Raw genomic sequence first — 14915 nt, forward strand, 5'->3', positions numbered from 1 at the left:
ATATATGGACGGTATGACCTTGGGTGTGACCGACTGTCCTATACTTGACAGTAATGGCTTGTCAGCCAATATGATCAACGGGCAATGTGCTCGGTCAATACCAGGAAACCTGTCAGCTCTGTCAACAATGTCACAACAAATTGTGAAGGTGTTATTTAAATGTGCTGAACTGTATTTTGGCCCTGCTGTTAAAGGGTGCCAATCAAAAAGAAGAAAAGATTAGAAAAGAAAACAGAAAACAGGAAGCAGAATTTCTGCTACAGTCTATTTTTGTTGTTCAGGTCGACGAGCAGAATAGTGATCCAGGAATAGCAGTTGAAAGCGTAGAGAAACGCATCCACAGTCTCTCTGATGTGCCATCCAACAGCTTCTAAAAACATGCACGTTATAATCCGTGGTCTACTCCCCAGTCTGTCAAGTTGTATGAGCACGAGTGCTGTGGCAGTAATGAGAGTGTAATGAGTACAATGAAGGGAGAAGAAAGCACAAACAAGTCCACACAGGGCTGTGCGTGGGAGAACTTAAAAAAGAAGAAATCTGTTTCTTTGTCCAGTGGCCTCTCGTACAGGCCTTAAATACATCTGCCATTTAAAAAGCTAAATGCACAGATCACCAGATGTCACAACAATAATATCCTTTTCCATCAAGGCGTCTTAACTGCTTTTCACTACCAATGGATTCTTTGTACGACTCATCTGATCATTTGACATTTATTTACTAATTATTTGTGCCACAGAATTAAACACTTGTTGGCACTTGTGACTGCCAACAAGCCTTTGTGTACGTCTGAAGAGGAGCTTCATTCCAACACAATATATTGATTGTAAAAAATAAAAATAAAAAAAAAAACTGCCATGATTTTGTAAAATAGTTGCCAAGTCGTTGGTGCCGAATGAAACTAATGAGTCTCATTATGGGAAATGTAGGTTCCAGTATTTTTGGCTTGAGCCATTCAGGTAGTAAAAGTCGAGAATATTTATATCTGCAAGACCAAATTGATGGAATACGTTCTTTTCAATACGTAATAATGAACTTTACAGGACTTTAAAAGGCCCTTACCACTTTAATATAAATAAGTCACTCTGAGCGGCCATTTGGATTTCGTGCTTCTTTGCATACATGCCTCTTATTCTTTTTACCTCTCTTTCAGAATCTTTTTAGAGTTGTTGTAGGACTGTAGTCTTCCCTAATTTACCCCCAGATTTGGGACAGCCTGGCAGAAGCACTTATAGGATTTATCTTTGGGGATATTTCCAGACATTTGTTTATAGCACTAAGCCATTTTACTCAACACGTTCCTCGTTCCCTCTCGCTGCAGTTTTTTTGTTTTGTTTTTTCTAACGCCATCACTCTCACTTTTTTACGTCTTTCGGCAGACCACATCCAAACATAAAGCTTTTAAAAGCCCATTGGCACTTGATTTGAAAGTATCCCTCCTTGCACTTAGCCGGTCTCATCTTCCCTGACTCATTTTTAACTTTGTTTAGTCATCATTAGCTTTTCTACTGCTATAATCACATGGACACTTGGCCTGCTATACCCAGCCAAGCACTATATGGAAAGACATTAAATAGAACTGCTGGCCATATGCTCGTGAAAGTTTACAGCGGCTGCAAAGTTTGTCTACCTGGGACTCTGACCGCCGCCTTGAAAGTGTACGTAATTGACCCGAAGACTTCTCCACTTTTTGAGAAATTGCCAGACGCCCTCTTACTAATGGGCTTCGCCTCCACCCCTGTTTATCTGGATGGACAGCATAGCACGAGCCTGCCTGAGCAACTTGTTGCCAACACAATCATCTTCCCAGAACCAACCTAGACTTTGTGTCTGTTTGGTCATATGAGATTTCCCGGTCAGCGCTAGCTTCCCAGAACGGAGCAGGTGTTGACACAACTCTCAACGTAGCGTTGTAGCAAGTCAAGTTTTCAGGTAACATTCAAATGCGTGACTTTGAAATGGGTCACTGGTACATTGTGTTTCAGTCCAATGCACTCGACTATCGTGTTCAGTCTTGATAAAGAGCTCTTATTTTGGTCATTGATATGACCAGAGCATTCTTGAATATTATTGGAATTATCATGCCAAAGATGTGGCAACTCAATCTTGTTCCTTGTGAAATGAATATAAAGTATAAGTAAACTTAAGAATGCAAAATGTTGATGCTTTTTTCACACCATTTGTTGCTTTTATAATCAACGGCAAGAATTTTGTTATAATAGGCACCCAAATGCATCGGCCATTCTCTGCTGCTCTCTGCTCTGTGGTCATATGGTTCAACTTGGTGCCACATCGGGCTGAGATTTTCAGAAAAATAATGAATCAATACACAAACCAGAATGATGGATTGGTTTTGTGTTGTCACGTATACTGATTCGGTGTGTGCCATTTGGCTGAAGCGCAGGTTGTGTTGCCAGCGATGGAGGCTGGGTTCCCCCAGAGGGGAGCAGCCGGGAGGAGGTATAAACAGCCAGCGTCCCAATGGGCCTGATGGAGAACACTTCCTTCCATTCTCCCCCCTTTGGGCTTCCCCACAAAGGGCCGTGCCTCAGCTCTCTGCTGGCCCGGCCTAGTTTGCCTCGAGTGCTCGTCTCTTTACTGATTCAGATAGACGTGCAGGCTGACTGCAAGATGTTGACTGAAGTGTTAAGTCACCAAACGATGGAATCTAAAATGTCAACGGGGAGCTGCGGTTCTGCGGCTAATTTTAAACTCATTCTGCGAAGCCGAGAAACATAAATCCTTAATCGTGAGCCATAGCCCCCCCGAGGTCCTGTAATTCCTACTGAATGTTAAATGTTAACGGCTTTTAAAATGTGTCAAGGTGTTCAACTAAGCCCTCAAAGTGTCTTTGTGCTCTTATTGGTACTGCTATGGATATCTTACTTTACATAGCATCCTCTCATGACTACGCAGAAAGCTTGGACAGAAGTGGGAAAACAACACAATGTGCTCCATTTTATTATTTTTTTTTGTCTGATGTTCGTTCATACTGAGTTCAATAGAAAAACATCGTCACTGCCATGATGGAAGGATCACAGCTGCTGGCAGAGTTTTCTCAATCAGGGAAACGCACAAACAACCAGATGTCAGTCAGACGAGGCTCCGTCTCACTGCACGCGGGGTCTCAGCATGTCTGACACAAAGACAAACGCAGGTTCCTCACATTGAGTTTTGTCTCTGTGGAAACGGCTCTTTGGTTGGTAATGGAGGGGGGGGGGAGAGAGGGGGAGAGAGGGGGAGAGAGAGGAGAGGGCCTGAATGATGTGGCCTTCAATGGTCTGTGGCAGCTCTTTGAGGTGGAGGTCTAGAAACAGAAAGACAGCCGTCTAAGGTAATGGTGATTCTGTGTCATTTAGCCCAGTAATTATGGGTGTCCTGCAGCTTGAAAGGCTGTTCGTGGGAGTGTTTTGAAATATGATTATGGTGAGACAGAGCGTGTCTTCTTTTCGTCCTCATTCTATTGACACTCTGCCTCCTCACACACTCTTCTCCGCCGTCCTCAGTTCACCGGAGACGTTCCCCCTCTCATTCCTGTCATGCGAGGGAGCAACCATTCAGAATTTAAAACCGCTGTAGAATATGACACTGCATACAAATGTTCATATATCAGCTCAACTCGAGGTCTGTTTATATAATGACATTTGGCACCAGACGAATGAGCTGACAATCGAGCCTCCTGTGAGACGGGAGTCGTGTCTCTTCGGTCTCTGCTTTGTGTAGCCGTGCAGGAACAAAACCTCGGCCCCGGAGCTGGGATGAGACGAACAGAATTGAGCACAGAGTGGGATGTAAACAAAGAAATGAATCAGAAACATGTACGCCGGAGGGAACCGTGCAGGAAAACAGAATTGAGCTCACGACCTTGTTGACCAGTTGAAGGTGACGCTTATTTTAGCCTCTGTGCATCGCAACAAATGAAGCAAAAGCAAGCTGGCCATTTTCTCTTAATCATCATCATTACATTTACATTTTATTTCTAGTACATTATCTAATAGGGTGTTGCAGACATGATGCGAGTCATATCTGGCTGCCCCCCACTTAGATTGATAATAATTGATGCCCATTGGTCACCAAACAAAGACATGTAAATGAAATGTTTGATGTATCTATCATTGTAGTTAATGTTTCAAGACAATTTTGCAACCAAATCTCAGTCGTGACATGTGTGCGGGGCTTGAGAGAGGACCTTCGGCCCAGCTGACGGCTCGAGAGGCCCAGTGTTGGGTTGCTGCAGGGGTCTCCATCCCATGACCCCTTTGTGTTTGATTAGGGTCGGGTTCCTTCTGACACAGGTGTGACCTGTACCAGATGAATGTCTTCTGGTATGGATCTACTTAAAGAAGAAGAAAAAAAAGCTGTGCAAGCAAAGAAAAAGCTAACATCCAGGGATAGGAAAATGTTTGTTTAGTTTTTTTTTGTGGGGTTCAATATTTTATTTTGAGAAACACAAATATTCAGGAACTCTGCAGGAAACATGGAGGAAATTTTCACATGGGACGATGCATGGACGCCCCGCAGACAATACTGCTGTGAAGACACAGCTGTATGTCGTCAGCATTGCATACCCGCTTGCATCCCGATACAGGTACAGCTGAGCGCGCACACACACACACACACACACACACACACACACACACACACACACACACACACACACACACACACACACACACACACACACACACACACCGCGCATTCAGCAGGGTGTCGCAACAAATTTCGACCTTGAGATGAAGCCTTCATTTCTTTATGTGAAACACTTGGCTGATGGCATGCAACGCAGGGGAAGGAGATGGCTGTTTTCCAGCAAGAATCCTGAAATAAGTAAAAAAAGTATAGAATGATGAACAAAGCACATTTAATTATTTAATTAAATTATTTTATTTAATTAGTAACCCATTTTATCCTATAAAGGGCTGCAACTAACATCCCCATTGCCACGGAGTTCAAGGCAAGGTTTTCAAGTTTCTTGATTTGCCAAAAGATATTCTGTTTTCTGTCGTAGACGAAAACCAGGCAAATAATATAAATGTGACCTTATGCTCAACCCGAACGTGAGATGGACTGCTCCCTGCTCGGCATTAAGCTCACTGTCGTATCGTGTGGCAGGTTTTGCTGGTAAGAGTGTCAGCCTGCTCGTTCAACCCTCCCTGGTTAAACACAAGCCAAAGAAATGTGTGTGACGTCAGGCCGGCGTGCATTTAGTTACCGATTGTGTTTTGTGAGAGTCGGCTCATTGGTCTGTGACATCACAGATGACGTCAAACTCGAGCTCCGCTGAAGCCGATTCCCGCTAACTTAAAGTCGAGATTTCAGAGGTGCTGTCGGACTACGACAAGACGTCATTACTTGCTGATGGGCCAAGGGTTTAGACTCTGGATGTCAAGTTGCTTGCAGAGACGTGGAAACATAGCTAAACATTAATTAATTTTTTCCCCCTCTTTGAGTCCTGCCAAAGGCTTATTGAGTGCAGCTGAAATGCAGAGGGAGCGTGGCATTTTGCACTTTGATATGTGCATTGTTCTTGTGGAGAAAACTCTTGTTTGACTGGAGTGATTTTAACAAGCTGCTTTGTAAGAGGAGAAAGGAGACTTGCATTGATTTCCTGTTTAGAACAGAAAGCCGTAGCGACCAAATCCAAGCTTTTGACCTGGCCAGCAGCAGTTTGTTATTGTGGATTCCCCACCTTGTCATATTTGTGTCTTTTTAAAAAAAATAAAAATTCCCAGGTCGATCTGAAGTAATGTTCTCATAAAAGGCTGCGTGCCACTTCTTTGCCGTGCAAGTTTCATACACAAACAACCCAACCTGCAACCAAATCCACCCACCTTGAGTTGTTTTTGCAACAGCTTCTGTACTTGATATTTTGTTCTCTCTGCGTCTTACTGAGTACAGTCTGTACAAGCAGGAAGAATCGGTGCCTTTTTTTTTTTTTTTTATGTCGTTGGGTAACTGACACTGTGAATTTTGAATCGGAGGTTGTTGATTGAATTTGTCTGAAAAGGAAATGAGGCGATTGTGTAACCTGGTGGAGCAAAACAATCCAATCACATCGAGGTAATGCTGAGTATTCAAGGCAATGTAGTCGATGACGTTTTCAGTTTTTACTTTTATTTTTCGTTTTGTTTATTAAAAGATACCCACATTTTCTAAAGGGGAGTAGATCTGTCAACATGTTTGTTCCTCTGCTGACAGTCTGACGTACTTCGGTTAACAGATGCTGCTGGTGAATCAACAGATAATTAATGACTATGCTAAAACACAGTGGTAATACTGTGACATATTTTACAGGAGAAGTCCAAATTGTAACAAACCGTTCATTGGTGAACACTTAAAAACATCCTTATGGTCAACTACATTCATTTCTGATTATTTTAGTCGAGGAATTTGCCAGAGCTGCAGCTGCACTAAATGTCTGTGGTATCGTATCTCATCACATTTACTGCTCTGCTGCATCTGTTCCTGTTTGTTCTTTCCTTGGTTCTCGCTTGGATGGGTTTTCTGTTGTTTCACCTGGTGTGTGTGTGTGTGTGTGTGTGTGTGTGTGTGTGTCTCTGTGTGTCTGTATTTGTTATTTTTCAATGAAAACACATTCAAAGGAAATGCAAGTTTTTTGTTTTCTCACTTTAGAGTGCTGGTGTGTGGCAAAGTCGTTGAAACAGATTTGCAGTAGTTGCTCGGCTACATTAGGATCTATTATCTACATCGTGCACATTAATTTGTATTGCGTCAAAAACAAGCGTGAACATGCTGTCCAAGTCATCCTCGCCAACCATCACAGTCCAGCTCAGTGGGACGGCCTACACCTGGCCGCACTCCCAGTATCCCACATACCCTCTGCTACTGTGATTTACTAGTAGAAAAGTGTTTAGCAACTCTGCTTTGGTTCCCTGCAGTCTGAGTCAGATCTGATTGTGGATCTCACTCACTCACTCACTCACTCACTCACTCACTCACTCACTCACTCACTCACTCACACACAGTTGAGTGAAGGTGGCAGTCTCCCATGTGTCCCAGTATTGAGTTAATCCGGAAGTTAAAACGTAAAATCATAGTCGAATAAGCAATGTAAGAAAATCCAACCCAGTTATGTGCAGTGGTCCCAGTTATGTTATAAATAGTTGGAGGCTGCTCTCTAACATTTAGGCCAACTGAATGAACTCCACTTACTTACTTTTCCAAACAAGCAGCCAGTGTTGCTGGGTCATGTAGACCCATTCAGTGTACCAGTACAGGAGTAGAGTGTTGCAGTTTCCATTAGTTGTCAGTGGCTTTCTTGCATAATTCATAATATTTCTCTCTGTCATGCCGGGTTCCCAGGATGTCATGCTTGTAACGTTGGCTCAGGTCACACAGATTGGATTAAAATTTGTCTTGAAATTATCTTCTTTCTTTTTTTATTATACCAGCATGTGACCACTCATAATACAATGATGATGATGATGATAATAATTCATTCATGGGTACAGAAAGACTCGGAGCCGGGTAGTAAGCTGCAGGAACAGCTGACCAGCATTTGGCTGGCGGGTTATTGTAAGCGCCTGTGGATAAGAGCATCAGCTCGTTCTCTACCTTGAAATTAATCGTAAAGTCTGATTGCAGCAAGTCAAAATAGATTTTCAAGAGTGTATGGCCTGTTTGAAGTGAACTGATGGTTATAACAGGGATCTGTTCGTCTTATTGCCGTTCCTGCTACTGGCCTAATATATGCAATATTAATCATTTTGGAGATGTTGGGTTTGCTTGCCACGGACCAGCTGCAGCATAGAAATCAAATTCTATGTTTTCCGACAAGTATGTAGAGATGCATGCAATATGTACAGAGTTGTACTTTGGGAAAGGCCCAAAGAGTGGGAGCAATAAACAAACCACAGTTTAATTTGCTTTGGCAGCACCCCTTGTTCCTAGCCTGAGCTAACCTGTGATAATCTTGTCCCAAAAATTGGGTCATAAGCCCCCGTATCCCCTCCTTCTGAGCTCCTGAAAATGACCCTCAATCCTTCACTGCAACTCTGAGCTCCTAAAGCCCCTCATCTAAACTCCATCCGATAAACCTGAAGAGACCCATTGCTGTATTATAGCCTGTTACAGGGGTCAGGGTCATTAGCACCTTCAGCTGCACTCATACGTTGGTTTTGTCCTGCTGCAGAATGGAAAATGCCTTTCCAAGAAGCGTCCGTTTAGAAGATGAAGATCTTTTAACTTGCATGCCGTAAAAGCATGACCCCAAAGAGCTGCTAGCGTTGTTGTAGCTCCTCTCGTCTGTTTTTTAGGTTTACTGCTCCCTTTTCTATATTACAGCTTGATTTAATTTGTGTTTTGTTTCATTGGCAAGAAGCTTTTGGATAAAGTTGTTCCGATCACAAGTTGATGTGCTCCAATTTGGGATACATTTGTATTAATTCCATAGAGTCCCACCCTAGATTTCGAGCAATACATTTCGTTTTCAGTTTGCCACACATCACAACCATCTTGGGTCAGCAGAGGCTAAGTTTACCTTTTTGGTTTTCAGGGATCCCAATCTCTTGAACAATCAACAATTAAATAAGAATACAGAGGTGGGAGAGAGGGAGGGGAAAAATGAAAGGAAGGGGAAACAATTCATTGCATTGTGTTTGCCGGCACATGGTTGGACCAGTTTGGGCTGGATTGCAGGAACGCGGAGGCTAAAAAGAGGCAGAGGGGGAAGACATAGCCTATGAAACGAGCCGACCTCAGACGACGAGGTCCCCTTCGATGCACAAGGCCTTTTTTAAATCAGACGCGCATCACACTTGCAACTGCACCCCAACACATATGTGGCAATGCTGAAGAAGAAAAAGAATGGGGAGAGCAGTGAGCCCTGTGTGAAAAAGGTAAGAAGACCGGACACACAGTGGCAGTGGCTAGAGATTTAAGATATCGGGGTCTGGAGGAAGCTGAAATGGCTAAACATCGTTGATAGCCGTCAGTTGGCTGATAGTGGAAGTGAAAGTAAGCAAATAGTACAGTTGTTTGAATTGTATATCTACAATTTTAGTATCAGGGATTTGTTTCCAGGCTTGTCTTCATGTGATATGGTTGATTGTCTTTCTTCTCTGAGAGCTGTAATGTTTCGTTCTGCCGGTGTGGAAAGGTGTTGATGCTCTAAACTGCATTATGCGGCACCACTTTAAAAATTGCCATGGGATCACTGAACAGAGAGGAGGGGGGGAAACAAGCTACACAAACTAAAGGATCAACTTATAAAAAAACTTTTTCTACACACACACACACACAATGTGGTTGAATGTCAGACATTTAGTAATTGCTCTCTTTATCAAAACCTGAAAATACTTTCTTGTTTTGTACTCAAGGACAGTCTTTTTCAACAAGGAGAATGATAAAGACGGAGAATGAATGAGGAATAATTCTGGTTCTGCTCCTTTTTTATCAAATCGTGATGCTTTCTTCTGTTTTTCTTTGACACCACCTCCGTCAGAAGACTGTGGCATTGGCGAAATCGCTCACTTCACCGGTGCATTTATAGACAGAAAGAATGTTAGCAAAGATTTGTGGGCGTCATTCAACAAGTTGACTGATGGAAAAAATGTTTTTCCATGTTTCACAGCAACACACACACACACACACACACAGCATGTATTGTACTTTATGTGGCTTTATGGTCTGAATAAGTCAGCTATTCACACTCAAATATTATCATGACATGAATTATGATTGACTCTGTAATAACGGAAAGATTAATAAAGCGATAGAATCATGTCCAGTTTGTGGCCCGACTATAGTTAATAGCCAAACACCTCCCATCTATTCCAGTGAACCGGTGTACCTTCGTCAGCTGTGGCCTTGTCACCGGTTGATAATAGCCCCATTGTCTCCATTATCTTTGAGAGTCAGAGTGAACTCGAAGCTGGTCTCCTGTCATGCAGGAGATAAAGACAAGTGTGTTTTTTATTGTGTGTGTGTGTGTGTGTGTGTGTGTGTGTGTGTGTGTGTGTGTGTGTGTGTGTGTGTGTGCGCGCGCGCTTATGCTTATGCAAGAACTGTATCGGCATGAAGTCTGGTGGTCGTTTCCAAGAAGCGAGAGCTACTTTATGTGGGCCTTTTTTGAAAATCCATTACTGAATGCACTTGCAAAAATCTACATCGAGTTTTGACCTCTGTTCCCTTGTGCACCATGCAGATCCAGTTTGCGGACCAGAAACAGGAGTTCAACAAACGTCCCTCCAAGATCGGCCGGCGCTCCCTGTCCCGCTCCATCTCCCAGTCGTCCACAGACAGCTACAGCTCAGGTAGACACGCACAAACACGCGCTCTAACTATTGCCCAATCTCAACAGTTTGTTCTTTTATGAAAACAAAGATATCGATAAGGGTTTCACCTGGAAGAGCAGTTGGCCGGCTTTGTCGGTTTCCTTTGCTGGATTGTACTTTGTGCCGGATCTCGTTCGCACGATTCACGTGAAACTGGGAGCTCTGTGTTGGCGGATTAGCTGCTGGTGGTCTGCTGGAGAAAGGGGGTGGGAAGCATAGGGTGTGGTTGAAACTGAACTAAATCCCCAGTCCCAGTTTGTGTACACTTACTGTGATGTGCTTTAACAGCGGGAGGTGAACGGAAGTTAAATAATGTAGGGACCAAACAAGGGAAAGTGGGCACTGCTGTGACCTCACAGAACCTCTCCGATAAATGCGAAGCTGCAGCCAGGAGATGTTACTTTAGCTTAGCATAAAGTCTAGAAACGGCTTCCCTGCTTCTCTCCAAAGGGAACAAAACATGTCTACCAGTACTTGTTGTTATTATTATTATTATTATTATTATTATTATAGAAAATGTATGTTTGTTTCACCTATTAGGCCATATCTTGGCCGTACACAGTGACTTCCCTATGTTGCCAGGCCAATTAGCAGCAGACTACAGGACAGCCAATAGGAGTACTGCATTTCCCTGAAATGTCAGACTATTCTTTAACATAAGGAAAATTCCATGGAAAAGTTCAAATTGCATTGTGGGCAAATTCCATCAAAGTTTCGTGTTTAAATAAAGTACGACGGCATCAAGATGAGAGAGAGCGCTGTCTGTCTGTCTGTCTGTCTGTCTCTCTGTCTCTCTCTCTTAACCCTTTGCCCTCAAGAACCATCACCACCCAAAGAGCCGTCAAACTTGAAGCAGTGCATCCTCATTTCTGATAACTCTGCTTTTAGAGCGGGCTCATCCCAAGGCCACAGATCTTCCATTGACTCCATTAACATGACAAATTAATCTGTGCTGCTCGGACTGCGTCGCTTCTCGCGGCAGAATGTGACGGACAAGCAGATGGATGGCAGATGGACAAATTACTTTTAGTCAGTATTAGTGGATGGCCGTGATGTACAACATCAGGTCACGGGCGCGAAAAAAAAATAGTGAGTAGTCAGTACCCTTTTGAGAGGGATAAAGAGAGAGAGAACATTTAGGGACTTCCCACCGGCACATGTGCAGCCTTGTGTTTCTGTTTTCCAAGAAATAATAAATCATATCACTACTAATGAAACTCTGCAAAATTAGTTTCTATATTTTTTCACAATGAAGGCGTTGTGCTGTTTTGCCAGTGAAAGCCAAATCAGAGATTCAGCTAGAAACTACAAAAGTTGGAAAATATCTTTCTTTAGAAAACGAGCGTAAACTAAAATATAATTGATACAAATTACAGAGGGAGGGATTTGCTAGTGTTCTTACCCCTGTTTCGATGATTACGTTTGATGTAATTAATGTTCTGAGTAGGTAGTCTCCACGAGACTGTCTCCTAACCACAGTGCCACAGACTACCCTGCTCGAATTTTATATATTTATTGTTTTGATCTTTAAATTCGGCTCTGTATTTTTCTTTGCAACTCTACACTTGAATGGTGAGATTTGGATTTGATCCAATTCCCTGTAACTCACGTCTTGTGTTCTCCTTTCTTCCGTCTTTCTCATCACTGTTCTTTGCATCTCTCCTCTCACCTCAGCTCTTATATCCCTCCCTCCTCCCTCCTCTTACCATTTGACAAGCTCGTCTTCTCCTGTGCTGTTGGTACAGCACATGTAACTTGAGGGAAATGTTTCAGTGCTGCCAATATCACGGTTGTTTCCAGACACTTGTGCAGCCCTATTCTCCCTCTCCCCCTTTGAACCCTCTGTTTTATGCTGTCTCTTTTCTTCCTCCCCCGTCTCTGCTGATTCCCTGTCTTCTCCCATAATTCCCTCAACAGAGTGCCTCTTATTCCTCTGATGGTTCCCACAGTGCAGAGGACACGCTGAACACACTTGTAGTACTTTTCCCATGGCCACTTTGTTCTAGATTATCCTTAATAAAGGCTTCTCTTAAGGTAGTGGTCCAAGTCTGTAAAAGCATAGCAGATACATTTATGAATCACATTGTAATAAGTCGAACAACATGTTTGTTTTTTGGTAGGAAATAAGAGACAAATGCATACGTTGTTATAAAAAGACATGTTTATGTCAGGTATCGATTCTAACATGTAGTTGAATATGTAGTATCAAAGAGTTTTGTATGACCAAAGTCTGTCAAGTCATCCCATTACACTTCAATTTTCGACAGCATGGTCTGCTAACAGGTTTTGGGAGTACTACTGCATCAGTGAACAGATTGTGTGGAGCCTTTTGCGCCTCCAGAGGTTTCTGCACAGCCTGGTAAATTGCCTCAAGTTCTGTTACTCGGTTGGAGCTGAAGACGTTTTGAAAATGGGGAAAAAATAATCTGTGGCTGTGGAGTTTTGACAAATATGGTAATGCTGCATTGGTTTTTATTTATTTTTTAATCCTTTTTAAAAACTCAGACGATGTTAAAGGAGAGCAATGCTGAATTGATGGAGTACTTTTAATGCACAAGCCATTTCAGATTTATATTTGAAAGAAGTGAATCTGTAGAATTCTTAGTATTGGTTGAGACTTTAAAATGAGACCAAGTATTATGTTTGAGTTATGGAATAGGTTAAGTCTGTGTGAATGTAGAAGACTTTTTCTTGACCAGCACACTGTCTTTGGCTTTGTCCCAGTTTCCTTTTTCAAGTATCGGTTCATCCACCCTCCTGATCCCTAAAATCTCCGAGGCTCCCACTCCCCCCACCCTTTCCCTCTGTCAGTACGGATGGGGAGATTTCAAAAGAAAGCGGTAGACTCGTGGATTATTACCTTCTTTTTCTTGCAAACCCCTTCACCTCCTGGCACAGTACAGCGTGTTCTTTAACTTCAGTATCGTTACAGCACTGCCGAGGAACCCGGTGTTTTCTGGAGCCGCTCCATGGTCATTTTGAAAGGTCGCTAGAAGTGATATTGGCGCCGTGTACCTGCTCTACACAAGAGGGGTCGTACCTGTGTAGTGAGTCAGCCTTAAAGCACAGGAACCTCTCAGTGTTGGTGCCAGACACGCAGGCCTCTTATTACTAAGTATGCGGCTGCACTGTGGGCACTACTGTTTCTGTCTCCCAGAGGTGCACTGATACCTCTCTCTGACAGGTTTTCCTTTTTCCCCTGCAAGTGTTGAAACACATTTGTACTTTGTTTACTCTGCAGTCTTTATTGGAAAGAGACTGGAGTTGCTTTACAATCGGTGCAGGATCTGTGGCTTACCGAAGTCATATTGCTGTGTTTGGGGAAATGCAGGCTTTATTCAGTGTAGAAACCGAGGCATATTGTGTTTGTTCTGCACTTTGAAACTTCACAGCTCTTTGCTTGTGGTCTTAACAAATAAATGTGCTTTGCCAAATTCAAAGTGCTTTGATTAAACAGGAAAGCATTACGATAAGATCTAAAAGTAACAAGGCAATATAAAAGAGACGTGCATTAACTTCAAATGGAATAAAACATGTTAAACGGTAGAATAAATATCGCATTGCAGGGCAAGATATGGAACTTAGATTAGGAACAGAGAAAATGTTAGTTCTGATGAAGGAAAACTGCTTCTCCACATTTAGCTTTGGCTTCATTAAGAACCGTCCAGACCTCTCGGGTTGTCTGCTTTCCGTCCAAACTCTCCATGTGCAGGAGGAGACAGACGAGGCAGACATGGGGTTGAGGAAGTGGGGCAAGGACCCCGTCTGTCCTGGGCATCTTCTCTCCGGTCTGCACTGATGCCAGACAGATTGGCTTTGGGATGATTTGGACGGCACTGATTTGAGACGCAACAGTGCAGCTTAGAGGCATCCATTAACATCACGTCCAGTTCCTTAATCTCTCATCTTAGTTTATTAGAGATCTCATCAGCCCAAGGACAGAGAGAGAGGGAGAAAGAGTCTCTCTCTCTCTCTCTCTCTCTCTCTTTTTCTCTCTCTCTTTGTCGTCTTCATCATCAGCAAGGTTGCTGTAACAGAATGTGTTTGCGCTGGAGGCAGACGTTAACCAGAGCTTCCATTTCACCACTGAATCCCAAAAGGAGAGCGAAGGAGGAGGATTTAGGAGACTGGTCCATAAGCTGGTTGTCAACACTCTGACATCGGCGCTGTTTTTTTGTCTTCGTGGAAGCTGCCACGCTGAAGCTGTTTGTCAGGGCGCATCGTCACAGGCCTGAGTGATGGGTGTCGCAGACCGAACCTCAAATGGTCACTCTGTCTACTTTCACTGCCCCGAAAAGATGCCTGCATTCCTAGAACCCATTTGAAGTTCAAGTATCAATGTAAATGATCCCTCTCAGACCTGAGGTTTTGCTGAGCCTTTTGAAGACTCTACTGAACCGGTTGATCCTTTTGTTGGCTGCGGCCCACTGAGAAAAAAAACTTGAATACAAGGACCGGACAGTGAAACCATTCAATTAAATCCTACATCAACAAATCCTACACTTGTTGGTCTTGTTCTGTCTCTCCTCCTCCGTCTCGTGGAGATCGTTGTCAAGAGTGTCGTGGAGGTGAGAAGACTTCTCCGTCAAGCAATCTTTTTTCAATCTTTTTTTTTTCTGTGTC

The 14915-nt window shown here is 43.1% G+C and overlaps 1 protein-coding gene across 1 annotated transcript in view; it reads left to right on the forward strand.

Moving 5' to 3' along the window:
• The window catches only part of ahcyl2b (adenosylhomocysteinase like 2b), a gene marked incomplete at its 5' end in the record, with an annotated part of 34220 nt that overhangs the window by 11017 nt on the left and 8288 nt on the right, over positions 1–14915 (forward strand). Inside the window, one exon of the mRNA XM_079235947.1 lies at positions 10163–10271. Within this exon, the coding sequence (XP_079092073.1) occupies positions 10163–10271 (109 nt within the window). The remainder of the gene's footprint in view (positions 1–10162; positions 10272–14915) is intronic.

This window comes from Taurulus bubalis (assembly GCF_910589615.1).
Source record: "Taurulus bubalis genome assembly, chromosome: 20".
NCBI classification, from domain to species: Eukaryota; Metazoa; Chordata; class Actinopteri; order Perciformes; family Cottidae; genus Taurulus; species Taurulus bubalis.